Consider the following 18,456-nt stretch of genomic DNA (forward strand, 5'->3'; position numbering starts at 1 on the left):
CCTTGAGTGATTTCTGAAGCAGACAAGATGCTAAATACACATACACAGAACGCTGCATTATGCTAAATGTATCATACAATGCATTTGTAAAGAAAAGTGTGCTCTGATGAATATCTTGCAAATCACCATAGAACCTTCATCCAGCAATGGATGGAGATAGAGACAGAGACCCACATTGGAGCACTGGACTGAACTCCCAAGGTCCAAATGAGGAACAGAAGGAGGGAGAACATGAGCAAAGAAGTCAGGACCGCAAGGGGTGCGTCCACCCACTGAGATGGTGGGACTGATCTAATTGGAGCTCACCAAGGCCAGTTGCACTGGGACTGATGGAACGTGTGATCAAACCGGACTCTCTGAACGTGTCAGACAAGGAGGGCTGCTGAGAAGCCAAGGACAATGGCACTGGGTTTTGATCCTACTGCATGTACTAGCTTTGTGGGAGCCTAGTCTGTTTGGATGCTTACCTTCCTAGACCTGGATGGAGTGGGGAGGACCTTGGACTTCCCACAGGGCAGGGAACCCTGACTGCTCTTAGGAATGGAGAGGGAGGGGGAGGGAGGGAAATGGGAGGAGGTAGAAATTTTTAATAAATAAAAAAAAGAAAGAAAGAAAGAAAGAAAGAAAGAAAAGTGTGCTTTGTAATTCTCATAACTAGCTAACTGAATGGCTATCCTCAAATCACTAATCTCTTCAGATTTTCAGCTTTCTTCACATTTGACAGGCTTTGGTAAGTATTTCTCTGAGGCTCTTTCTAGGTTGTTATCAATAAAATCTATAGCTCTAAGAATATATGCCTCATTTTTTTATTATGTATACAATATTCTGTCTGTGTGCATGTCTGCAGGCCAGAAGAGGGCACCAGACCTCTTTACAGAGGGTTGTGAGCCACCATGTGGTTGCTGGGAATTGAACTCAGGGCCTTTGGAAGAGCAGGCAATGCTCTTAACCACTGAGCCATCTCTCCAGCCCCTATGCCTCATTTTTATATACAGATGAAAAGCTAGAAGACTTTTGTTATTTTGGAACCTTTCAGGAGGGGCATGGCCTGAACACTACCTTCACTTTGTTTGGCACTAATCTCTCCTTCTTCACGTGCGCAGAATATGTGGGGAGATATGGTTCCCATATAAATGGATTTATCTCATTGGCGTCTGTGACTTTTTCTCTTCAATGGTCTCTTTCTTTCCCTCTCTTATTTTCCTTCCATTATTTCTTTTTTCTTATATGGCCATAACAGAAATATTAAATAAAACACGCACATCTTATATTGATTAAGTGAATAATGTACTATAGTCATATCAAATAATACACTTTAATCAAAGAAAAACATTAAGTTGCTCTTTTTTCTGTTTTTTTGTTTTGTTTTGTTTGTTGTTGTAGTAGTTGTTGTTTTGAGGCAGGGTTTCTCTTTGTAGCCCTGGCTGTCCTGGAACTCACTCTATGGACCAGGCTGACCTCAAACTCGGAGATCCACCTGCCTCTGCCTCCCGAGTGAAGTTGCTCTTTATTTACTGGCCCATGGCTGATTTTATCCTCTCGATCAATTAAAAAAAAAAAGGGGCGAGTAGCCTCTGTCAATCACACACAGTTAATATCTCATCTTGCAGGCCTGTGGTAAGTAAGTATAGGGGGGGAATATGTAGTCTACCTTCAATAATTTGGACATTTGATAATCTATAGAAAACAATAAGCAATCAAACTGCAGAAAAATTAAATTTGCCAAATGAAAGGCAGGATGAAGTGTGGAGTCCTCCAACGTGTCCTAGCACTGTCTGAGCCTGTCCTGATGCCTTCCTAGGACAGTCACTTTGTCTCTGACTCCAACATTCATTGGCACTCAAAGCAACCTTTGCCACTCACTGTGGCTCTGCCTTCTCTATCCACAGCCTTATAGATCCATCATAAAATGCTGCGAGGATTATGAAGGCTAAAATGCACAACATACTAAAAGGTTCAAAATAAGCAATTATTCACAGAAACACATAGCCCAACCCCTTACCTCTGGAATAAGCTGGAAAATGGCATTTGAGAAAAGGGTCCCAATAGCCAACCCCACGAAATAAGTTAGAATCTTGGGGAAGTATGACTTCTTTATCAACGGGGTTAAAATCAATCCCAGGAGAGATGCCAAATTAATAATTGTCACCGACAGGATTCCGTAGATCCAGACTACAGGTACAAGGGAAAAGAGTAAACATGAGTTATGGCCAAGGAGCCAACTGCATTGCTACACAATAACCTGCAACATTTCTTCTTTAAAGGCTTCAAAAACACCTTCTTCAAAACTAAAATTCTCATTGAAAGTCATACAGAAAATTGAGAGCATACATACAGCAGACTGAAAATTAATAGAAAGGTTGGTAAGAGCTAGGGCTATAGGTCATTTGGTACAACCCTTGTTTATCCTCCACAAGGTCCTAAGTCAAGCATTTCATAAACTAAGCATAGTGGTACATGCCTGTGATCTCAGCACTTGGCAGGTGAAATTAGGAAGAGCACCACTTTAAGGGCATCTTCATCTACATTGCAAGCTCAAGGTTAGCCGGGGCTATGGATGGGAAAGGAGATAGCAAACTGTGCTTGTGGCTTAATTGCCCTACGCTGCGGTGTGCAAATTCACTTTGCCAGGCCCAGATGAAGACGTGAGAGATGCTGACAACAGAGAGAGGTGGTTCGTCTTTCACTCAGCTACCAAATAGGTACCCTATAATGCTACTTGGGAAGCCATGAGGCAAGGCTCTCCTGAGTCTAACAGTTAACTGTGTGTGCTGCCCATCACCTTGATTGGAGAAGTTAGTTTAAGAACCGGGCATGGAAGTGAAGCATGCACAGGCTAGCCCACGGTAGCAGGGTGGTCTGAGATGTACCACAGCCACTGGAGCCAAGTTACACATGGCACAGAGAACTGTGTGGAAGAAGAAAGCTGCCTTTGCATTGTCAATTTTTAAGCAGCCATAAGAAAATGCTTTTAAATTTTGTCTTTTCTCGCTGGCTCTATCAGACCAGTATACAAGTAATACCCAGGGCACAGCAAGCATCTGCCACGTGTCAGGAACGGGGTTAAGTCATCAAAGTCTTGTAGGCCATTGAATCCACAAACCTGGCAAGGTACTTCCTCCACACAGCTGAGGAGGAACACGTGGAGTTCCTCTAAGCCCAAGGGACACAACAGAACTCTGAATTTAGGGACTAGAGAGGAGGCTCATAGGTTAAAAGCCGTTGCTGTTCTTGTAGAGGACCAGGGTTCAATTGCCAGCACCCATGCTGGGGAATCCAGTGCCCTCTTCTGGCCTCTGTGGGTTTTTCATGCATGTGGCTCACATTCGGACAGGCACACACACAAAAACACACAGACATCAATTTCTTAAAAAAAATGCTTTTTACATATAAATATGAGAAAAAGATAAAGTGGAGCTAGAGAGCTCAATCAGCAATTAAGAGCACTTGCTGCTCTTGTGAAGGACCCTTGGTTGGTTCCCAGTAGCCACATATGGATAGGCTCACAGCTATCTGTAACTCAATTCCAGGGCATCCAACGTCCTATTCTGACTTCCAAGAATACCAGATATTACATGGTCCACATACATATATACATACATACATATGCACATACAGGCATAGTTTTTACAAGAATAAAATAAACAGAATTGTTCCTGAGATATATATATATATATTATATAAATATATATATCAAGCCTTCAATGTATGTTGTTTATTATTATTTCAAAAAATTGAATAAGCGAACTTCTCCTTTGTTTAGTTGACTGTTGCGCAGTGAAAAGAATAGGGTTAGAGTTAAAAGACTTGTACTCTCCTGCACCTGTAGGAGCTGTCCTTGGGCAAGAAACAATTGGCTTCCCCCTGCCCCCACTTTTTTTATCTGAACTGTCCAGTCCCCTGAGATAGCCCAATCCCATCAGTTCTGAGGGTCAAAGCAAACTTACTCTACCAAAAACATAAAAATTTTGGTTCTGCCAGACAAATTCAGATTCCAGGTACTCTCCCCCCTGGGTGGATCTGTCTCTTTGTGTGGGTCTATGGGGTGGGGAGGGGTATCGTGTGCTTGTGTGTGGTGTGTGTGGTATGTGTGTCTGTGGTTTTGTGTCTGTGGTGTGTGTGTGCTGTTTTGTGTAGTGTGTACGTGGTGTGTATGGGGTATGTGTGTGGTGTGTACATGTTGGTGTGAGTGGTGTATATGTTGATGTGTATGTGGTGTTTATGTGTGTGTGTTAGTGTGTGTATGTGATATGTTGGGGGGTTGGGGGTGTGATGTGTATGTAGTATGTGTGGTATGTATGTGATGTGTGTGTGTGTGTGTGTGACATGTTTCCGACAAAAATGGCCAAGTGTTGAGATCTTTCCTTTTCTGTTTTTTTATTCTTTAAATCAGCAGAGAAAAAGAATCTGTTCCTGTAGTCCTAGAGAAACTCATGTGCACCGTCCACCTCACCTTTCTGAGTTCACAGCTCCATCGTTGGCGTGTGATGATGGACAGTATACTCCTCAAGGATGCTTAAAGTAAGAATCTATGATTCTTATATCTTATTTAGATTAAATAGCACTCTATTAACTCATCCAAAAATAAGGCAGTTTTGGACCTTTAAATTACTACTAAGATATGATTAATTTCTCTCCTAAAGAAGCTAATTTATCATCCATTAGCTGTATATATATCAGTGTGGTTTATAAGGCAAATGAAAGCAACTTCGAAAAACTGGCGAAATGTAAGATCTCTGAAAAATGAGACTATTTTATCTTCACACCAAAATGTCAATATAAATCTGTTCAGACCATTTTTGTATGGTGGCCCCCTTTGAATTAGATTCATTTTGAGTTTTTTTTAAGTCCCTTAAGTCCCTTGAAAGACCTTGAATTCGACTTGCAAGCAGAGAAAAGTTACATTCAAAATTGTATACATTTGTTTGTTTTCAATTTCCTGTGAGAAAGATAAGGGCTGGGGAGTACAGTAAACCTGAACATTTGTGCTGTGGGCACTTGTGTGAGCAGCTGGGGACAGATCTGCAAAGAAGGACACTTGCTACACAGCCATGGAGATTTTAGTTCAACTCTGTCACCCACATCAAAAGCTCATGGCTCCACACATGCGTACAATACCAGTGTTTCCAGAAACAGAGACAGGGAGAACTGCCAGAACTTGATGGCCATCCAGGTTCAGTGAGAGCTCCTACCTCTAGAGATCAAGGTGGAGAGCCACAGAGTGGACAACTGCCATCCTCCTCTGACCCCAAAGGCACACATGAGGGCACTCCAACCCATACATGTATATAGTCTCCACACATACACCCAGACACACACAGAAAGATCAGACATAATCCTCTCAAGCTGTACCAAGTACTGTTCCAGTCACTGTCATCCATTGGTTCATTTTGGTGCTACCCACAATTCTATGACAAAGGAGCGATGATTACACCCAGCTTACACATAAAGGGACGCAGGCAGAAAGACACTGAATAATTGTTCAAGACCACTCAACCACACTCAAATAAAGCTGTTACGTGCCGCCCCAAATGACAATGCATTGCCAAACAAAACAGGTTAGCTGAGGCAAGCACTCCACTCCCTTTACTGGGTTCTCTGTCCAAATATTTGGAGCCTTTCTGATCTTGTAACTGGAAACTGTTTACTTTCTGCTTTATGACTTGGTGGTGTTGACCCAAAACTCTCTCTCTCTCTCACTTCCTGCTTTCTCCTTCCCTGTTCTCACCTCCTGGCCCCACCCGACATAGAGTAACCTGAACAGCTGAATCTATCTCTCTCTCTCTCTCTCTCTCTCTCTCTCTCTCTCTCTCTCTCTCTCTCTCTGTCTGTCTCCCCTTCCATCAATTGCTCTCACTCTTTGCTTTTCTGGCACACTCTTCATCTGTACCCCAGACTGGCCTTGAGCTCATGGTGATCCTCCTGCCTCAGGCCCTGAGGTTCTAGGATTGTGAGCCTGAGAAACCACACCCAGATTTAGAAATGCTTTGGAATCTCAGTAACTTTCCTTTACTGGTGACGCTTCCTGAAACTGTGGACAATACTGAAGCCAATATTATCCAAGGTATTTTATGAGTGTTGTTATTGGAGCTAGACTCATTGAGGAAACTGAGGTAAAAAGAGGTCAAAACAGGCTTCCAACAAGGCCAGAAAATGGACTTTGAAGTCTGTGCCTTTATTCACATACATTCCCAGTAAGTGCTAGAATATTAAAAGTTCTGTTGCATTTGTTTTCAAGTGTAAAGTATAAAGCATCAAAACGTGAAAGGCTTCCAGAAATGTAAACAGGCTCTAGCAAACCTTTGTCATTCTGGCATCTCCTTCCATCTACAAATGCTTAAAGGTCAGCAACTCCACGCTTTAAGAGTTCATCTAGAAACACATTAGTTTCCCTCTACCGTCTATCACAGGCAAAAGGTGACAGAAAACTGACTCATCAACTAAGCCAAATAATATGCAACCTGGTATCACAGAAGTGGTTGCATACAGACACATATAATTATCTTTATGATGTGGCTGTGGACATAAAACTCTCTAGAGCAGTGGTTCTCAACCTGTGGGTCTCAGTCCTATATCTGCATATGATATTTATATTATTATTATTATATCATTCATAACAGAGGCAAAACTGCAGTTAGGAAGTGGCAATGAAATAATTTTATGATTGGAGGTCACCACAACATGAAGAACTCTGTTTAAGGGTCTCAGCATTAGGAAGGTTGAGAACCCCTGCCCTAAGGGAACAGAGAAGACCGTAGGTATGGAGAAAGTGGGAAGGGGAAAGGAGAGCGGTTGTGGGGGGGGATAAATGTGATCAACATACAACATCTATTTGTATGAAAAAGTCCATATGTAACAGAGCACAAAGTTTGTTGAGTATATACAATAAAAACGCAATAAGTAAAAGAAGAAGGAGGGGGAGGAGGAATAAGGAAGGAGGAGGAAGAGAAAGAGGAGGAGGAGGAAGAGAAGGAGGAGGAGAAGAGAAGAAGAAGGAGGAGGAGGAATAAGGAAGGAAGAGGAGGAGGAGGAGGAGGAGGAGGAGGAGGAGGAGGAGGAGGAGGAGGAGGAGGAGGAGGAGGAGGAGGAGGAGGAGAAGGAGAAGGAGAAGGAGAAGAAGAAGAAGAAGAAGAAGAAGAAGAAGAAGAAGAAGAAGAAGAAGAAGAAGAAGAAGAAGAAGAAGAAGAAGAAGAAGAAGAAGAAGAAGAAGAAGAAGAAGAAGAAGAAGAAGAAGAAGAAGAAGAAGAAGAAGAAGAAGATTGGGAGTTTAAAGTGTACTAAGGGTAGTCTTGATCCCACAAAGGGAAGAGTGCTGCTTACAAAGCTTATGAGCTCCCACTATTCTTATCTAAACACTGGCTGAATCTTATTTTACCAGGAGGTCTCTCGCAAATTAATTAAAAGCAATAAACGAGAAAAGGGTGCCTGTGAGCCTGATCTCCCGCTGCCTCTCAGACCTTCCGAGTGAGGTAGGTGGCGGCTGCTAGGTACCTTCGGAAAGACTCGGCTTGGCATTGTGCTTCTCCTGATCCTCGCAGGGATGAAAGTTCAGCTGCTGTAAGATCGCAGGGCAGATGGCAGAGAAGTTCGAGCTGGTTATCTGCGTAGCATTTGAGAAGCCGTGAAGAGAAAAGATGTCTTCTGCGGACAAACACTGAAACAGAAGAAACAGGAGCACCAGCAGTGATGCGGTCAGCACGCGTGGGCAAGCACTCTAAGCCTTAGAGTCTAAGGAGACAGACGGCATTCCATCCCGGTATACGGCGCTGGTTCTACACCAGAGCCCACTACAGAAATGAACAAACCTCCACAACGGCGAACCAGCCCATTCCTCTAATACTAGGAAGAAACAAACAAAATGGCAAAAGGATTACTTAATCAACAGCATATCTAATGTGAACAAAAGAAAGATTAAAAATTGGTTTAGAAGTTGAGAAATACTTGAAAAATAATAGTGAGAGAAGGCTGTGGCTATAACTCAGGGGTAGGGGTGGCGGACTTGCCTGGTATACACAAAGTCTGAGTACTCATTAAACATGATATGAACAAAAGCACACTGGTGGCATTTGAACTCAGGGCTCTGTCATCGTCTCAATTCACCTTTTTGGTTGTTTAAATGGATACTTGGAGGGGTTGTCAGCGTGGCTTTCTAGCATTCTGTGTTGATAGATATTCGGTTCCTTACAGTCCCACAGTTTAAAAGTGTATCTGTCTATGTAGCAATAATAGTTCAATTATATAAAAAGTGTTTTAAAATCTATCTTAGCACAAACTATTGTTTATCAAAATATGCATTAATCTAAATGATGATAAGTAGCTTTTCTATATTATGGAGAGTTTTGGAGCTAGTGCTGGGCCATTTAGAAATTCATTAACTTTTTAATGAGGCAAAGAATCTGCATTAGAAAAAGAAATCTCTTCAAAAATAATTTTTAAAGGCTCATTTACTCTCAAGTGCATTTTCACTGTAAACTATATTCTAAATACTTGCGTTACTAAGAAGATAACAAAACAGATTAAACAATAATAAATTAATACTATAAAAATTAGAAAGGGTGGGCAAACTCACTCGCTCAAACAAAAGCCTGAGAAATATTTTTTGTCTGTTTCAGCCAATACTCCAGTCCCACTAAAAGCTTTAGCTTTTAGTTCTATAAACTTAAATTTTTTTTTCAAAGTTCATGTCAGACCCCTAATCCACAGGATGGTGATATATGGAGATAGTCTCCTGTAAATAATTAGGGTTCGAAGAGGCTATGCAGAAAGGGTCCTAGTCCAAGAGGATGAGTGTCCCATGAGAAGGGACATTAGAGAGGGCCCAGTTGGAAGGAGCCCGACTATGAGCCACAAAACAGCCCTCACCTCACGTTCTAGCGCTCTGACCTTGGACTTTCAGTCCCTAGAACTAGAAAATTAATTTCTATTGGCTAAGGCACTTCATGGCAGCCTGACCTGAATAATTCCCCGTGGATGGTGTTGAGGATGTGAAGGTTGATGTAGAGGCCAGAGAGATGGCTCAGCAGTTGAGAGCTCTCTATGCTCTTGCGGAGAACTGGAGTTTAGTTCCCAGAACCTACACAGGGCTACTCACAGCCCCCCGACCCCCCCGTAACTTCAGCTCCAGGGCATCTGATACCCTCTTCCGGCAGCAATGGGCCCTGCATGTACAGGGTACGCATACAGATAAGCAAGGGAAACACAGATACATAGAAATAAAAATAAATATTTTAAGCACTTGGTTTCACGATAGAAACAATAAACTTAGAAATTGTAAATATTGATAAAGGAAACCAATGCTTTTGTCAAGGAAAAACGTAAAGACATCAAGTACAGCAAACTGCACACAACTATCAAAAACTGAGATGACAATTACTTTATAAGAAATGCATGTTCAGATTTTTTGAAAGATTTTATTTTTTCTTCTCTTTTTTTAATTCTTGAGGTTTTAATATTACCCCAGTTCTTCCCTCCATTTCCTCTCTCTAAAACTTCCCATTTGCTCTTCCTTGCTGCCTTTCAATATCATCGCCTCTATTTCATTACCATATGTATATATGCACACATATGTGTATGATGCGTAAGAATATAACATGTAAGTATGTATACGCTATTCCTTATCCAACCCATTCTCTTGTGTGGTATATGATAACGACAGCTGTGCACTGGCTGTCAAATACCCAACGCTGCTCTCCTCTTAGGCATTCCTATAGCTGCAAGCACAAGACACTAGTCTCACAGAAGAAGGAAGTAGCTGGGTAGCCAGCTGGGGAAAGGTAAGAAGGTACAGCTCATGCCTGACCTGGAGGATGCCCAGAGGCAAAGTTGCCAGACTCAAAACCTACAGAGCATACTTGGGTCAGTCTTGGTTCCGGTCATGAACAGGTGTGCCAACAAAAACACAAGGTGCCCAGCAAAGGAGCCTTAACCCACACGGTCTTCCGGCTCCTCGAAATAAAAACATGAGGAAAAAGCAAAGCAAGCTATGAATAACGTCCAACTTGTCAGAATTCAAGCCCTAAGACATTCAAAATGTGACAATTATTAAGGAATTCTTTTTAGACCCAAATCTAAAAGTCAGCTTGCTAAGGCATAGTTAGTATTTCTTCGTGAAGTAACAGTTTAAATGCCATAGCCTTTCAAGATGCCCTAATTGGCAATTGTGTATTACTAAAACTTCTCCTGTGGGCAATCAGGAAAAAATAATCAGGGCAGTAAAATGAGAATAGCATGAACACCTTGCGAGAACTCAGAATTCACGATCTGTCAGTATTTATATAGAATTTTTGCTGGGCAGGTAGTCAGAAATTACAGTAGTTGACAGTTGCAACCACCCAACAGGCAGAGAGATGGCAAAGCTCAAGGTTGCGCTTGCCTTTTGGAAAGAGGATGAGCACAGACTATGCGCCAAAACAGAATCGATGCAGGCCTAACGGGCTGAAAATTGCTCATCCACAAAGAAGTGGAAGGCAAATAAAGTTGAACAAAGGCCTATTTTTGTCTGCTTCAGTCTTAATTTACTAAGTTAAACCCAGAACTAAAGAAGGCAGTGTCTATGAAGGGGCAGAGTCTCCACTAGAGAAGCAAACAGAATTTAGAGCCCAGTGCCTCTGTAGGGAAGGCACGAAACCGGTTGGACCAGTGACATTGCTGAAGCCTGACCCCTCTGGAGCACATCCTTTCACCTCCAAACAATGAGTGGTACCCTCTGGGAATTGCAGGGTCACAAGAGGGTGTGGTAAGAACAACTCACGGGTGATAGCACCCTTTACCACATGGCCTGAAGACTCACTGCACGTCCCAGACTGTCACACTTACCTACTAACAGGTATTCTTATTCTCTAGCGTCCCACCCAGACTATGACCTTCTAGGCTCTGTGCTCTGGGGACCTAACTCTCCTCTGCAGACACCCTGACATCAGTGGGTTGCTATTCGCTCCTCTCAGCCACGGTAAACTGGTTTGTAGCACCTTATGTACACAAGACACCAAGGAAAGGCAGCCATGATGGTAAAGATGGTTTAGGTTGCATTACACACAGCCCCCGAATTATACTCAAAATCATTTCACCAAATGACTTCATGCATCTGTGTCTGTGCCCCTGCTCCTTCCTAATCCCAACTCAAATTTCTCTGCTTCATTTCTAGAAGTGGCATGCTCGGGACTAATGTAAGGAAAGGATGTGGGAAAGATTACAAGTTCCTCCCTCTGCATTTTATACAACTGAAATCTGTGTAACAAATTATTACTATAATAATTATTCTTATTATGATGACTCCCAAGGCATGTGGCAAGACTTGAAGCAGTAGCCTTCCAAAACTTACAAGGACTCTCTTCTTGGTTAAATTTTAGCCTGACCTCAGGCCTCAACTTTAATGGTCATTGTTATGGGGCCTTCATCTCCTCTTTACTAAAGAACTTGTGAAGTTATTTAGGGAGAATGCTCCCACTCTGAATGACTGACTACTTTCAGGTCAAACTCACACGACTTTGCCATGGAGGCTGTGTTTGCAGTGTGGATGACTGTCAAACAGGCTGTGTTCTATCTGTACTGGGGATTCTTGTCACACAGGCTGTGTTCTCTCCGTGTATATATAGGAAGTGAGAGTGACGTATAACACTTGCCAACGTACTGGTGATTAAACTTAGAAAGCAGTACCAAGGCCAGTTCATTTCCCTGGATTATCAGGTAACTCCTCTATGCAAACAGTAAATCCCATTACAAAGTTCTAATGAGAGCCAGAGGCTGGACAAGGGCTTTGAGTTCCAAGTGGAAAGAATTCTTAACTTCTTTCTTTTTAGTGACTTCTGCTCCCTTCCCTGCTCCATCGCTGACTGCTATGGTTTCTAGAAAAACTACAGCTTCCTTCTGGAATCCGCCATGTGTAGAGAGGTGACCCAAGCCTCAACAGCCATTCCTCCCCCACGCCACATGACAGACAGCCTCCTTTTGTAGGCAGGAATGCCACAGTGGGGCAGTGGCATCAAAACCTTCCTGCCACTTTCAGGTACCTCTGCTCACTTGAGGACTTTCCACTACTTTCTTGCTCTCACTCAATGTACTCATTAAGCAAATAGGTTATTTACACTTTCTCCAGATGGTGCAAATGTTGGGAACAAGTGCTGGCTCCCATCCTCAACAGATTTGTCACTTGGCATAGGAATCAGATATAAAATGGGTTAAGTTATTATGAGATAAAGGTTTTCAATCAAAGAAAAATCAATTGCAATTTGATGACAAATGAATTTTCTAAACAAAAATAATCACAGGCACCCTGAGAAACAAAAGCTATAGGCTTATTAACTACTAATAAGAGAAGAATGTGGATGAAGAAATCATATATTGAAAAGGTAAGTTGTCCACGATTAGTTTATGGGAGGTGAAGATAAAATTCAAGTCCATATATTCTCATGTCTTCTCATTACTAATCCATTGGAGACTGACTGTTATGTCTCTGTTAAACACACAAAAAAAAATGACTCAAAAACTAAAAAGAAATTCACTTAGATTCTGCAAAGGAGTGCATTTTATGGAACCTATTGGTTGTTTGAGTCATAAAGTTAAATTACTCTTTAAACTACTTAGGATCCTTGTGGTGGGGAAGAAGAGGAAGGGAAGGAGAGAGGAAAGGAGGGAGACACACAGAGAGACAGAAAGAGAGAGAGAGAGAGAGAGAGAGAGAGAGAGAGAGAGAGAGAGAGATCATTCACATGCAATTTTACCACATCTTGCCCACCCCATCATTCAAACAGGAAAAGTGAGGTTCAAAGTGTCGCACTGGAGCAACAGAAACTAACAACAACGTGTCCCAGTGCCTCAAACACAGGCGCACACGCCTAGCACAGCTGGAAGGGCGGATCACAGTCACATGCCGCCAAAAAGCTGTATGTGTACCATCTGGATGCATTGATCCCCTACAGCTGTTTAAAGCCAGGACTTTTTTCCCAGCTCCCAGCAGATCCATGCACCTGACCCACCTCTATGGAAGGTGTCTGTGAAACTAGGACCGTGATGGGCCACAGATTACAGCAGAGAAGAAAACAGTGACAGTCTAAAATGACTCTCTAACAGGAAAGAAGCCGTGCAGATCCCAAGTTCATGTGACCTCAATATTCACTAAGAGGACGGAAGCCATGCCTGGCACTCGGCAGCTCCTGGAACCCGTGACAAATGAAACAGACGAGGCAATGAATGGATAAACTCGTGCTCGGTTTTGCAACCAAATGTAAAAGTGCATTAAGATCCCAACAGTAGCCCAAGTGGAATGAGCACAGAAAGGAAAGGATTCCTAGGGGACAAGTTTAGACCCCAACAATTTACATACATAAATTTAAAGTGTCCCTTTGAATGTAACTGGCGGGAGGTCTTTTTAACGCAGAAAACAAGGAAACATTTCACTAATTTATCACTTTAAAGGTCATAAAGCAGGTGGTTTATAGGCATGACACTCACAATAGGAACATTTAAAGCCAGAGTCGCTGAGGCAATAAATTACCGCCAGGTTTGTTTGGCGTGCTATGGAACTGCCTAACTCAGTTACCAGAAGCGCGTCAGTGTTCCTCCCCTTCACCCCAGCTGTCCGCTCTCTTCCAGCCTTTTCAAAGTGTGCCGAGTCTAAAGTGCCTCTTCGAAGTTGATGCCATCTTCTGGGGCTTGGGTTTTAGACGCGTTCTTGACACGGTAAAGGAGAAGATTGGAGTAAAGAACGCCCCAAGTGCAGAAGAATAACCTCTAGGTGTAGGAGGACACTGGTCTAGGGACGCCAACTGTTTCTCTGATCTTAATGTTTTCATTTTCATCTCGTTTTCTTATGCTTCTTACTTAAGCCTGAATGGTGCGCATGTATTCTGAACAACACGCAAACACACCACTCACATTCATGCATACGGACACAAGTGTGTGCTCACGTCCACACACATACATACAAATAACACACAGACACACTGATACTTGTAAATATACATACATACATACATACACACACATGAGCATGCACATACATGTGCGTGAGCGAGCGCGTGCGCACACACACACACACATTCTTAGAACTCTTCCTGAAGAGTAGATGAAAAGTTCTCCTCCTAAACATATTATTTTTAAAAGACCAAAAAACATGCCTTGCTTAATTATAGCCTGTTAGGAAAAGAAAAAAAGAATCCTGATGAGGCCGTGTGTAGAAATAGCATCGCTACTACAAAGCACACAAAGGCTAATGTAGAGACAAAGTTTCCCAAATGTTGATGGTATTTCTACACAGGTGCTGAGGTTATAAGTGATTTCTTTTTCTTTCTGCCTGTTTAGATATCACAATTTTAAACACTGTACTTGTGTTTCTATTTGTTTAGGAAAATAAAAGTAAGCCATTAATTTTCCCTGTCATTTTAATCTCTGTCTAGGTTCTTACACACATGGAGGGCGAGCTGGGAGTTTGTAGAAGGAGTTCCCCAAACAGAAGTTGATTTTACAAAAAGAAACATGGGAAATAAAAAAAATAATAATTTCAAAAGCTAAACCTGCTTTTTCAAAGAGTTTGGCAAAGTTTCCCGACTTTACCATGTATGTATGTATGTATGCATGTATGTATGCATGCACACATAACTGGCATGATTCCCACTCGGTATCCACTCATCGCTACCCCAGTCTGTTTCCATCATTCAAGACCTTTTCGCCATGAAGACCCTGGACCTAGTATGGAGACAGAGATGCTTGCTCTGGGTTCCTGCTCTCAAACCTGACTTGTCCCAAAGGCAGGAGTACTTTTGCTTTGTGTCCGTGAGGTAGCCTCAAAGGGCTGGTTGTTCTGCCTCGCTCAAAGGCCTCCTCCTCAACCTCTCTGTAAGTGAAGTATGTTCTATAAACCCTCTGCATACAAGGACTGTATTTATCCATCACAGGCATACTGGTTCTCAAAGCCTAGTCCTGGGTACCTAGAGATGCTAGAGAACGCGCATGCTCAGACTGATTCTCGTCATGTTACTGACTCTTTCCCTTTCCCCGCTCTCACTCTCTTCCACGTGAACAGGCCACGGCCCACGTCACAGCAGACTAAAGGCTGCAGCTGACGTGACAGTCCCGGGGATCTGTTAAAGCAGCACTGTGGAGCATAAAGCAGTTGAGGAGTTCCTTTCTATTTAAAACACTCCCATGTGGGATGGAGGAGATACGGCACCTTGGTAAAGAGCACGAGCAACCAACAGCACGAGCTGCTCTTGCAGAGAACCTGTGTCTGGGTCTCCGCATCCACTTCAGAAGGCTCCAGCTCCAGGGAGATGCCAAGTTCCTGACCTCCTCAGCACCAACACTCACCTGCACACATCCACACACAGACCCTCACACAGACGTACACATGATGGACACTAAAAATAACGAATCTTTCAAAATGGAAAGCATCAGCATGCAAAGGTTTACTATTGTTGTTGTTAGTAAATTGAAAATATTTTTTTTAATTTTCTCTCTTTTGACACTGGGTCTTACGAAGCTAAGAATGAACTTAAAGCAGTCCTCCAAATTCCTCTTGCAGAGTGCTGAGATTATAGGCATGAACCACCATGCCTAGTTTTATTCACTACTGGGGATCAAACCCAGGGCTTTGTGTATACTAGGCAAGTATCCTACCAACTGAGCTTCCATAGCCTTTTATATTTTTTGAATGGCAGTGTCAATAATCGTTTAAGACATAAAAGTAGTGTCTATAATCTATTAAGAGACATATCACAAAAGCTAAGACTTTTTATGTCCCCTATACAAGAGTGTGGGGCAGTTTGGGAGCTAAATTATTTGAGAACCTAGTATGTAAGATTAAGGATCATTGGCGTGGGAGATGTTTTTGTTTGGGTTACTATTGCTATGATGAAACACCATGACAGCAATTTGGAGAAGAAAGGGTTTATTTAGCATGGTCCATCACTGAAAGAAGTTAGGACAGGAATTCAAACAGGCTGAAAACCAGGAGCTGATACAGAAGCCATGGAGACTGGTACCTTTTGGCTTGCTCCAAATGACTTGCCCAGTCCACTTTCTTATAGAATCCAGGACCACCAACCCAGGGACAGCACCATGTGCAGTGGATTGGGCCCTCCTCTATCAATCACTAAGTAAGAAAATGTTCTACAAGCTTGCCTACAGCCCAGTATTATAGAGGTGTCTTCTCAACTGGGCTCCCTCCTTTCAGATGTCTCAAGTTGACATAAAATTAGCCAACACAACTGAACCCTTGTCAACTTAACACACAACGCTTTTTAAAATATAACTTTTCTTTGGGGGGGGTCATTTCCAAGATATCAGATTAATAAATATCACAAACATAAAACATATTTCAAATGTAAAAAATCTCACAGTCTTTACCAATTCAAACACTTAAAAATAGTCCCCCACAGACCTTCTTTATTGACAGTAGTCACTGATAAGAAAGGAGCCTCACACATGAGGTAATATGACTGCTCTAACAGCAGACTCAGGAAGATGTAATCTCCTGGTCTTCTTCTCTGACTTAACAGGCTACTAATATTCTGTACTGCACTTTACCTTGGTTTCAACTAATATAAGATCATAGCCCAGGAAATTAACTGTGTATACAGGAAAAAGAAAATCCTGAGTTGCTTAAACTAGCTTCAGAGAGAAAATTTCTCACCTTGTCACCCTGCTGGAGTCAAAAGCAGGATTCCCAGAACAGATTCCTTTTAACTCAACCAGTTAGATGCTGATACAAATCAGCATCAGGTCAGTATAGCTAGCTACCAAGGCTATAAATTCTCAGCCACAAGGAAACTTCACAGCCACACCCCTCTGAGACATAAGGTGCCCCTTGCTAGATCCACTGGTTTCTTATGACTCTGTGAAAATGCATGCTTGATACTGTTGTTACCGCCTATGAGATTGTTAACTTGTCTGTATGCCTATATAAACTGAAAGCTTTGTGGAGATCACCCCCCTTTTTTACCCTTAGCCCTAGGCCCTTATGCCTTAACCTTTTGCTTTGCCCTTATTCTTATGCCTTATACTTATACCTTACGGCCTTCTTCTTCTCTCTTTTTTGCATCTTCCCCCAAGGAATAAAGAAACATACAGGTAAACATGCCCAAGTCAGTCAGTTTGTTCTACCCCAGAAGATCCCATTCCCAAGCCAGGCTTCTCTAGTCCTAGAAGTCCTGTTCTGAACCCTGAGAGAGTGCTGAGGCTGGTACTCAACAGCTATCACTATTCTGGTGGTTTGCTTAGGGTTTCATAGATTTAATCCATTATCATCACACAGGGAGCAGGGTAACAGGCGTGGCAGGTGTGGTGCTCAAGAGCAGCTGAGCGTAGTATCCTGTTCCACAGGCACAGAGAGAGAGAAACTGGCCATGGCATGCATGGGCTTTTAAAACCTCAAAGTCCACCCCTAGTGACACTTTTCTTCCAACAAGACCACACCTACTCCAACAAGGACACACTTCTTAATCCTTCTAATCTTTTCAAAGAGTGCCGCTTCCTGGTGACTAATCATTCAAATATATGTGCCTATGAGGGCCATTCTCATTCAAACCACCACGGTCACATAGCAGAGGACTTCTAATAGCAGAGTTCCTAATGTAATCTTGTGTAGCCCTCATCCTATTTGTCCTACAACACCACAAGACTCCTTCTGTTAGAAACATCACTAGCACCGCCTCCTCTGACTCATTCTCCCCCAAGACATACACACATACAATAGCAAAAACAAACTCTCGAAACTATGTATTTTCTTGAGTATTAGGACACTTAAAAACCTCAACTATCTATCTCGGATAAACCCTTCCCTTTTTGGAGGAATACTTCTTCCAACATCCACAAACTCTATACTCTAACCAAGCTCTAATAAATCCTGTATTTTTCCGTCAGTGTGACTTTATACCCTCATGACCCATAATTCTGATACTCTTATCTCAAACTATCTAACTGCTTCCTGTTCTGCAAAGCCCCCTGTGAAACCCACCTTCAGGACTTGACATTGTCAGGTTAATTCCTCCCTCTCTAGAACCCCATACTCATATTATTTATTTGTTTAGCACTTACTATAACTTCCTTATAATATCTATTTACAAAAATGCATACATTTTAAGCAGACAATGGACATCTAGGGAGGATGGACTTCCTGCATATTATATTTCTTTGAGTCCTACCAAGGTTTGTGATATAAGGGAGGCACATGAGGGGAGATTTAAAACTAGGACATATATCTGAAACGAATTCTGAGAAATGTGGGATCATTTTTAAAGGCATACGTTTTACATTTATTCTATGTAAATTTCCCAGAATTATCTCAGCATTGATATCAGGGTTTCCAAATCTTTCTAAAAGATGTACTTATGAAATAAGGAAAAATATCTATATCTACACAAGAAAAAAGAATCTTGGAAACTTCAGAAATTAAATATAATAGTTTCTCATTATTTCTTTCTACTCGGATAACATATTGTTGAAATTTTAATATATGTTGCT

The 18,456-nt window shown here is 42.1% G+C and overlaps 1 protein-coding gene across 1 annotated transcript in view; it reads right to left on the reverse strand.

Annotated features, from left to right (window-relative positions):
* The window catches only part of Slc39a8 (solute carrier family 39 member 8), a 55,379-nt gene that overhangs the window by 24,034 nt on the left and 12,889 nt on the right, over positions 1 to 18,456 (reverse strand). The window contains exons 3-4 of the mRNA XM_075981273.1: positions 7,492 to 7,654; positions 2,003 to 2,172 (exon numbers count right to left, since the gene is read on the reverse strand). Coding sequence (XP_075837388.1) covers positions 2,003 to 2,172; positions 7,492 to 7,654 — 333 coding nt within the window. The remainder of the gene's footprint in view (positions 1 to 2,002; positions 2,173 to 7,491; positions 7,655 to 18,456) is intronic.

The sequence above is a fragment of the Microtus pennsylvanicus genome, chromosome 7 (assembly GCF_037038515.1).
Source record: "Microtus pennsylvanicus isolate mMicPen1 chromosome 7, mMicPen1.hap1, whole genome shotgun sequence".
Lineage (NCBI taxonomy): Eukaryota > Metazoa > Chordata > Mammalia > Rodentia > Cricetidae > Microtus > Microtus pennsylvanicus.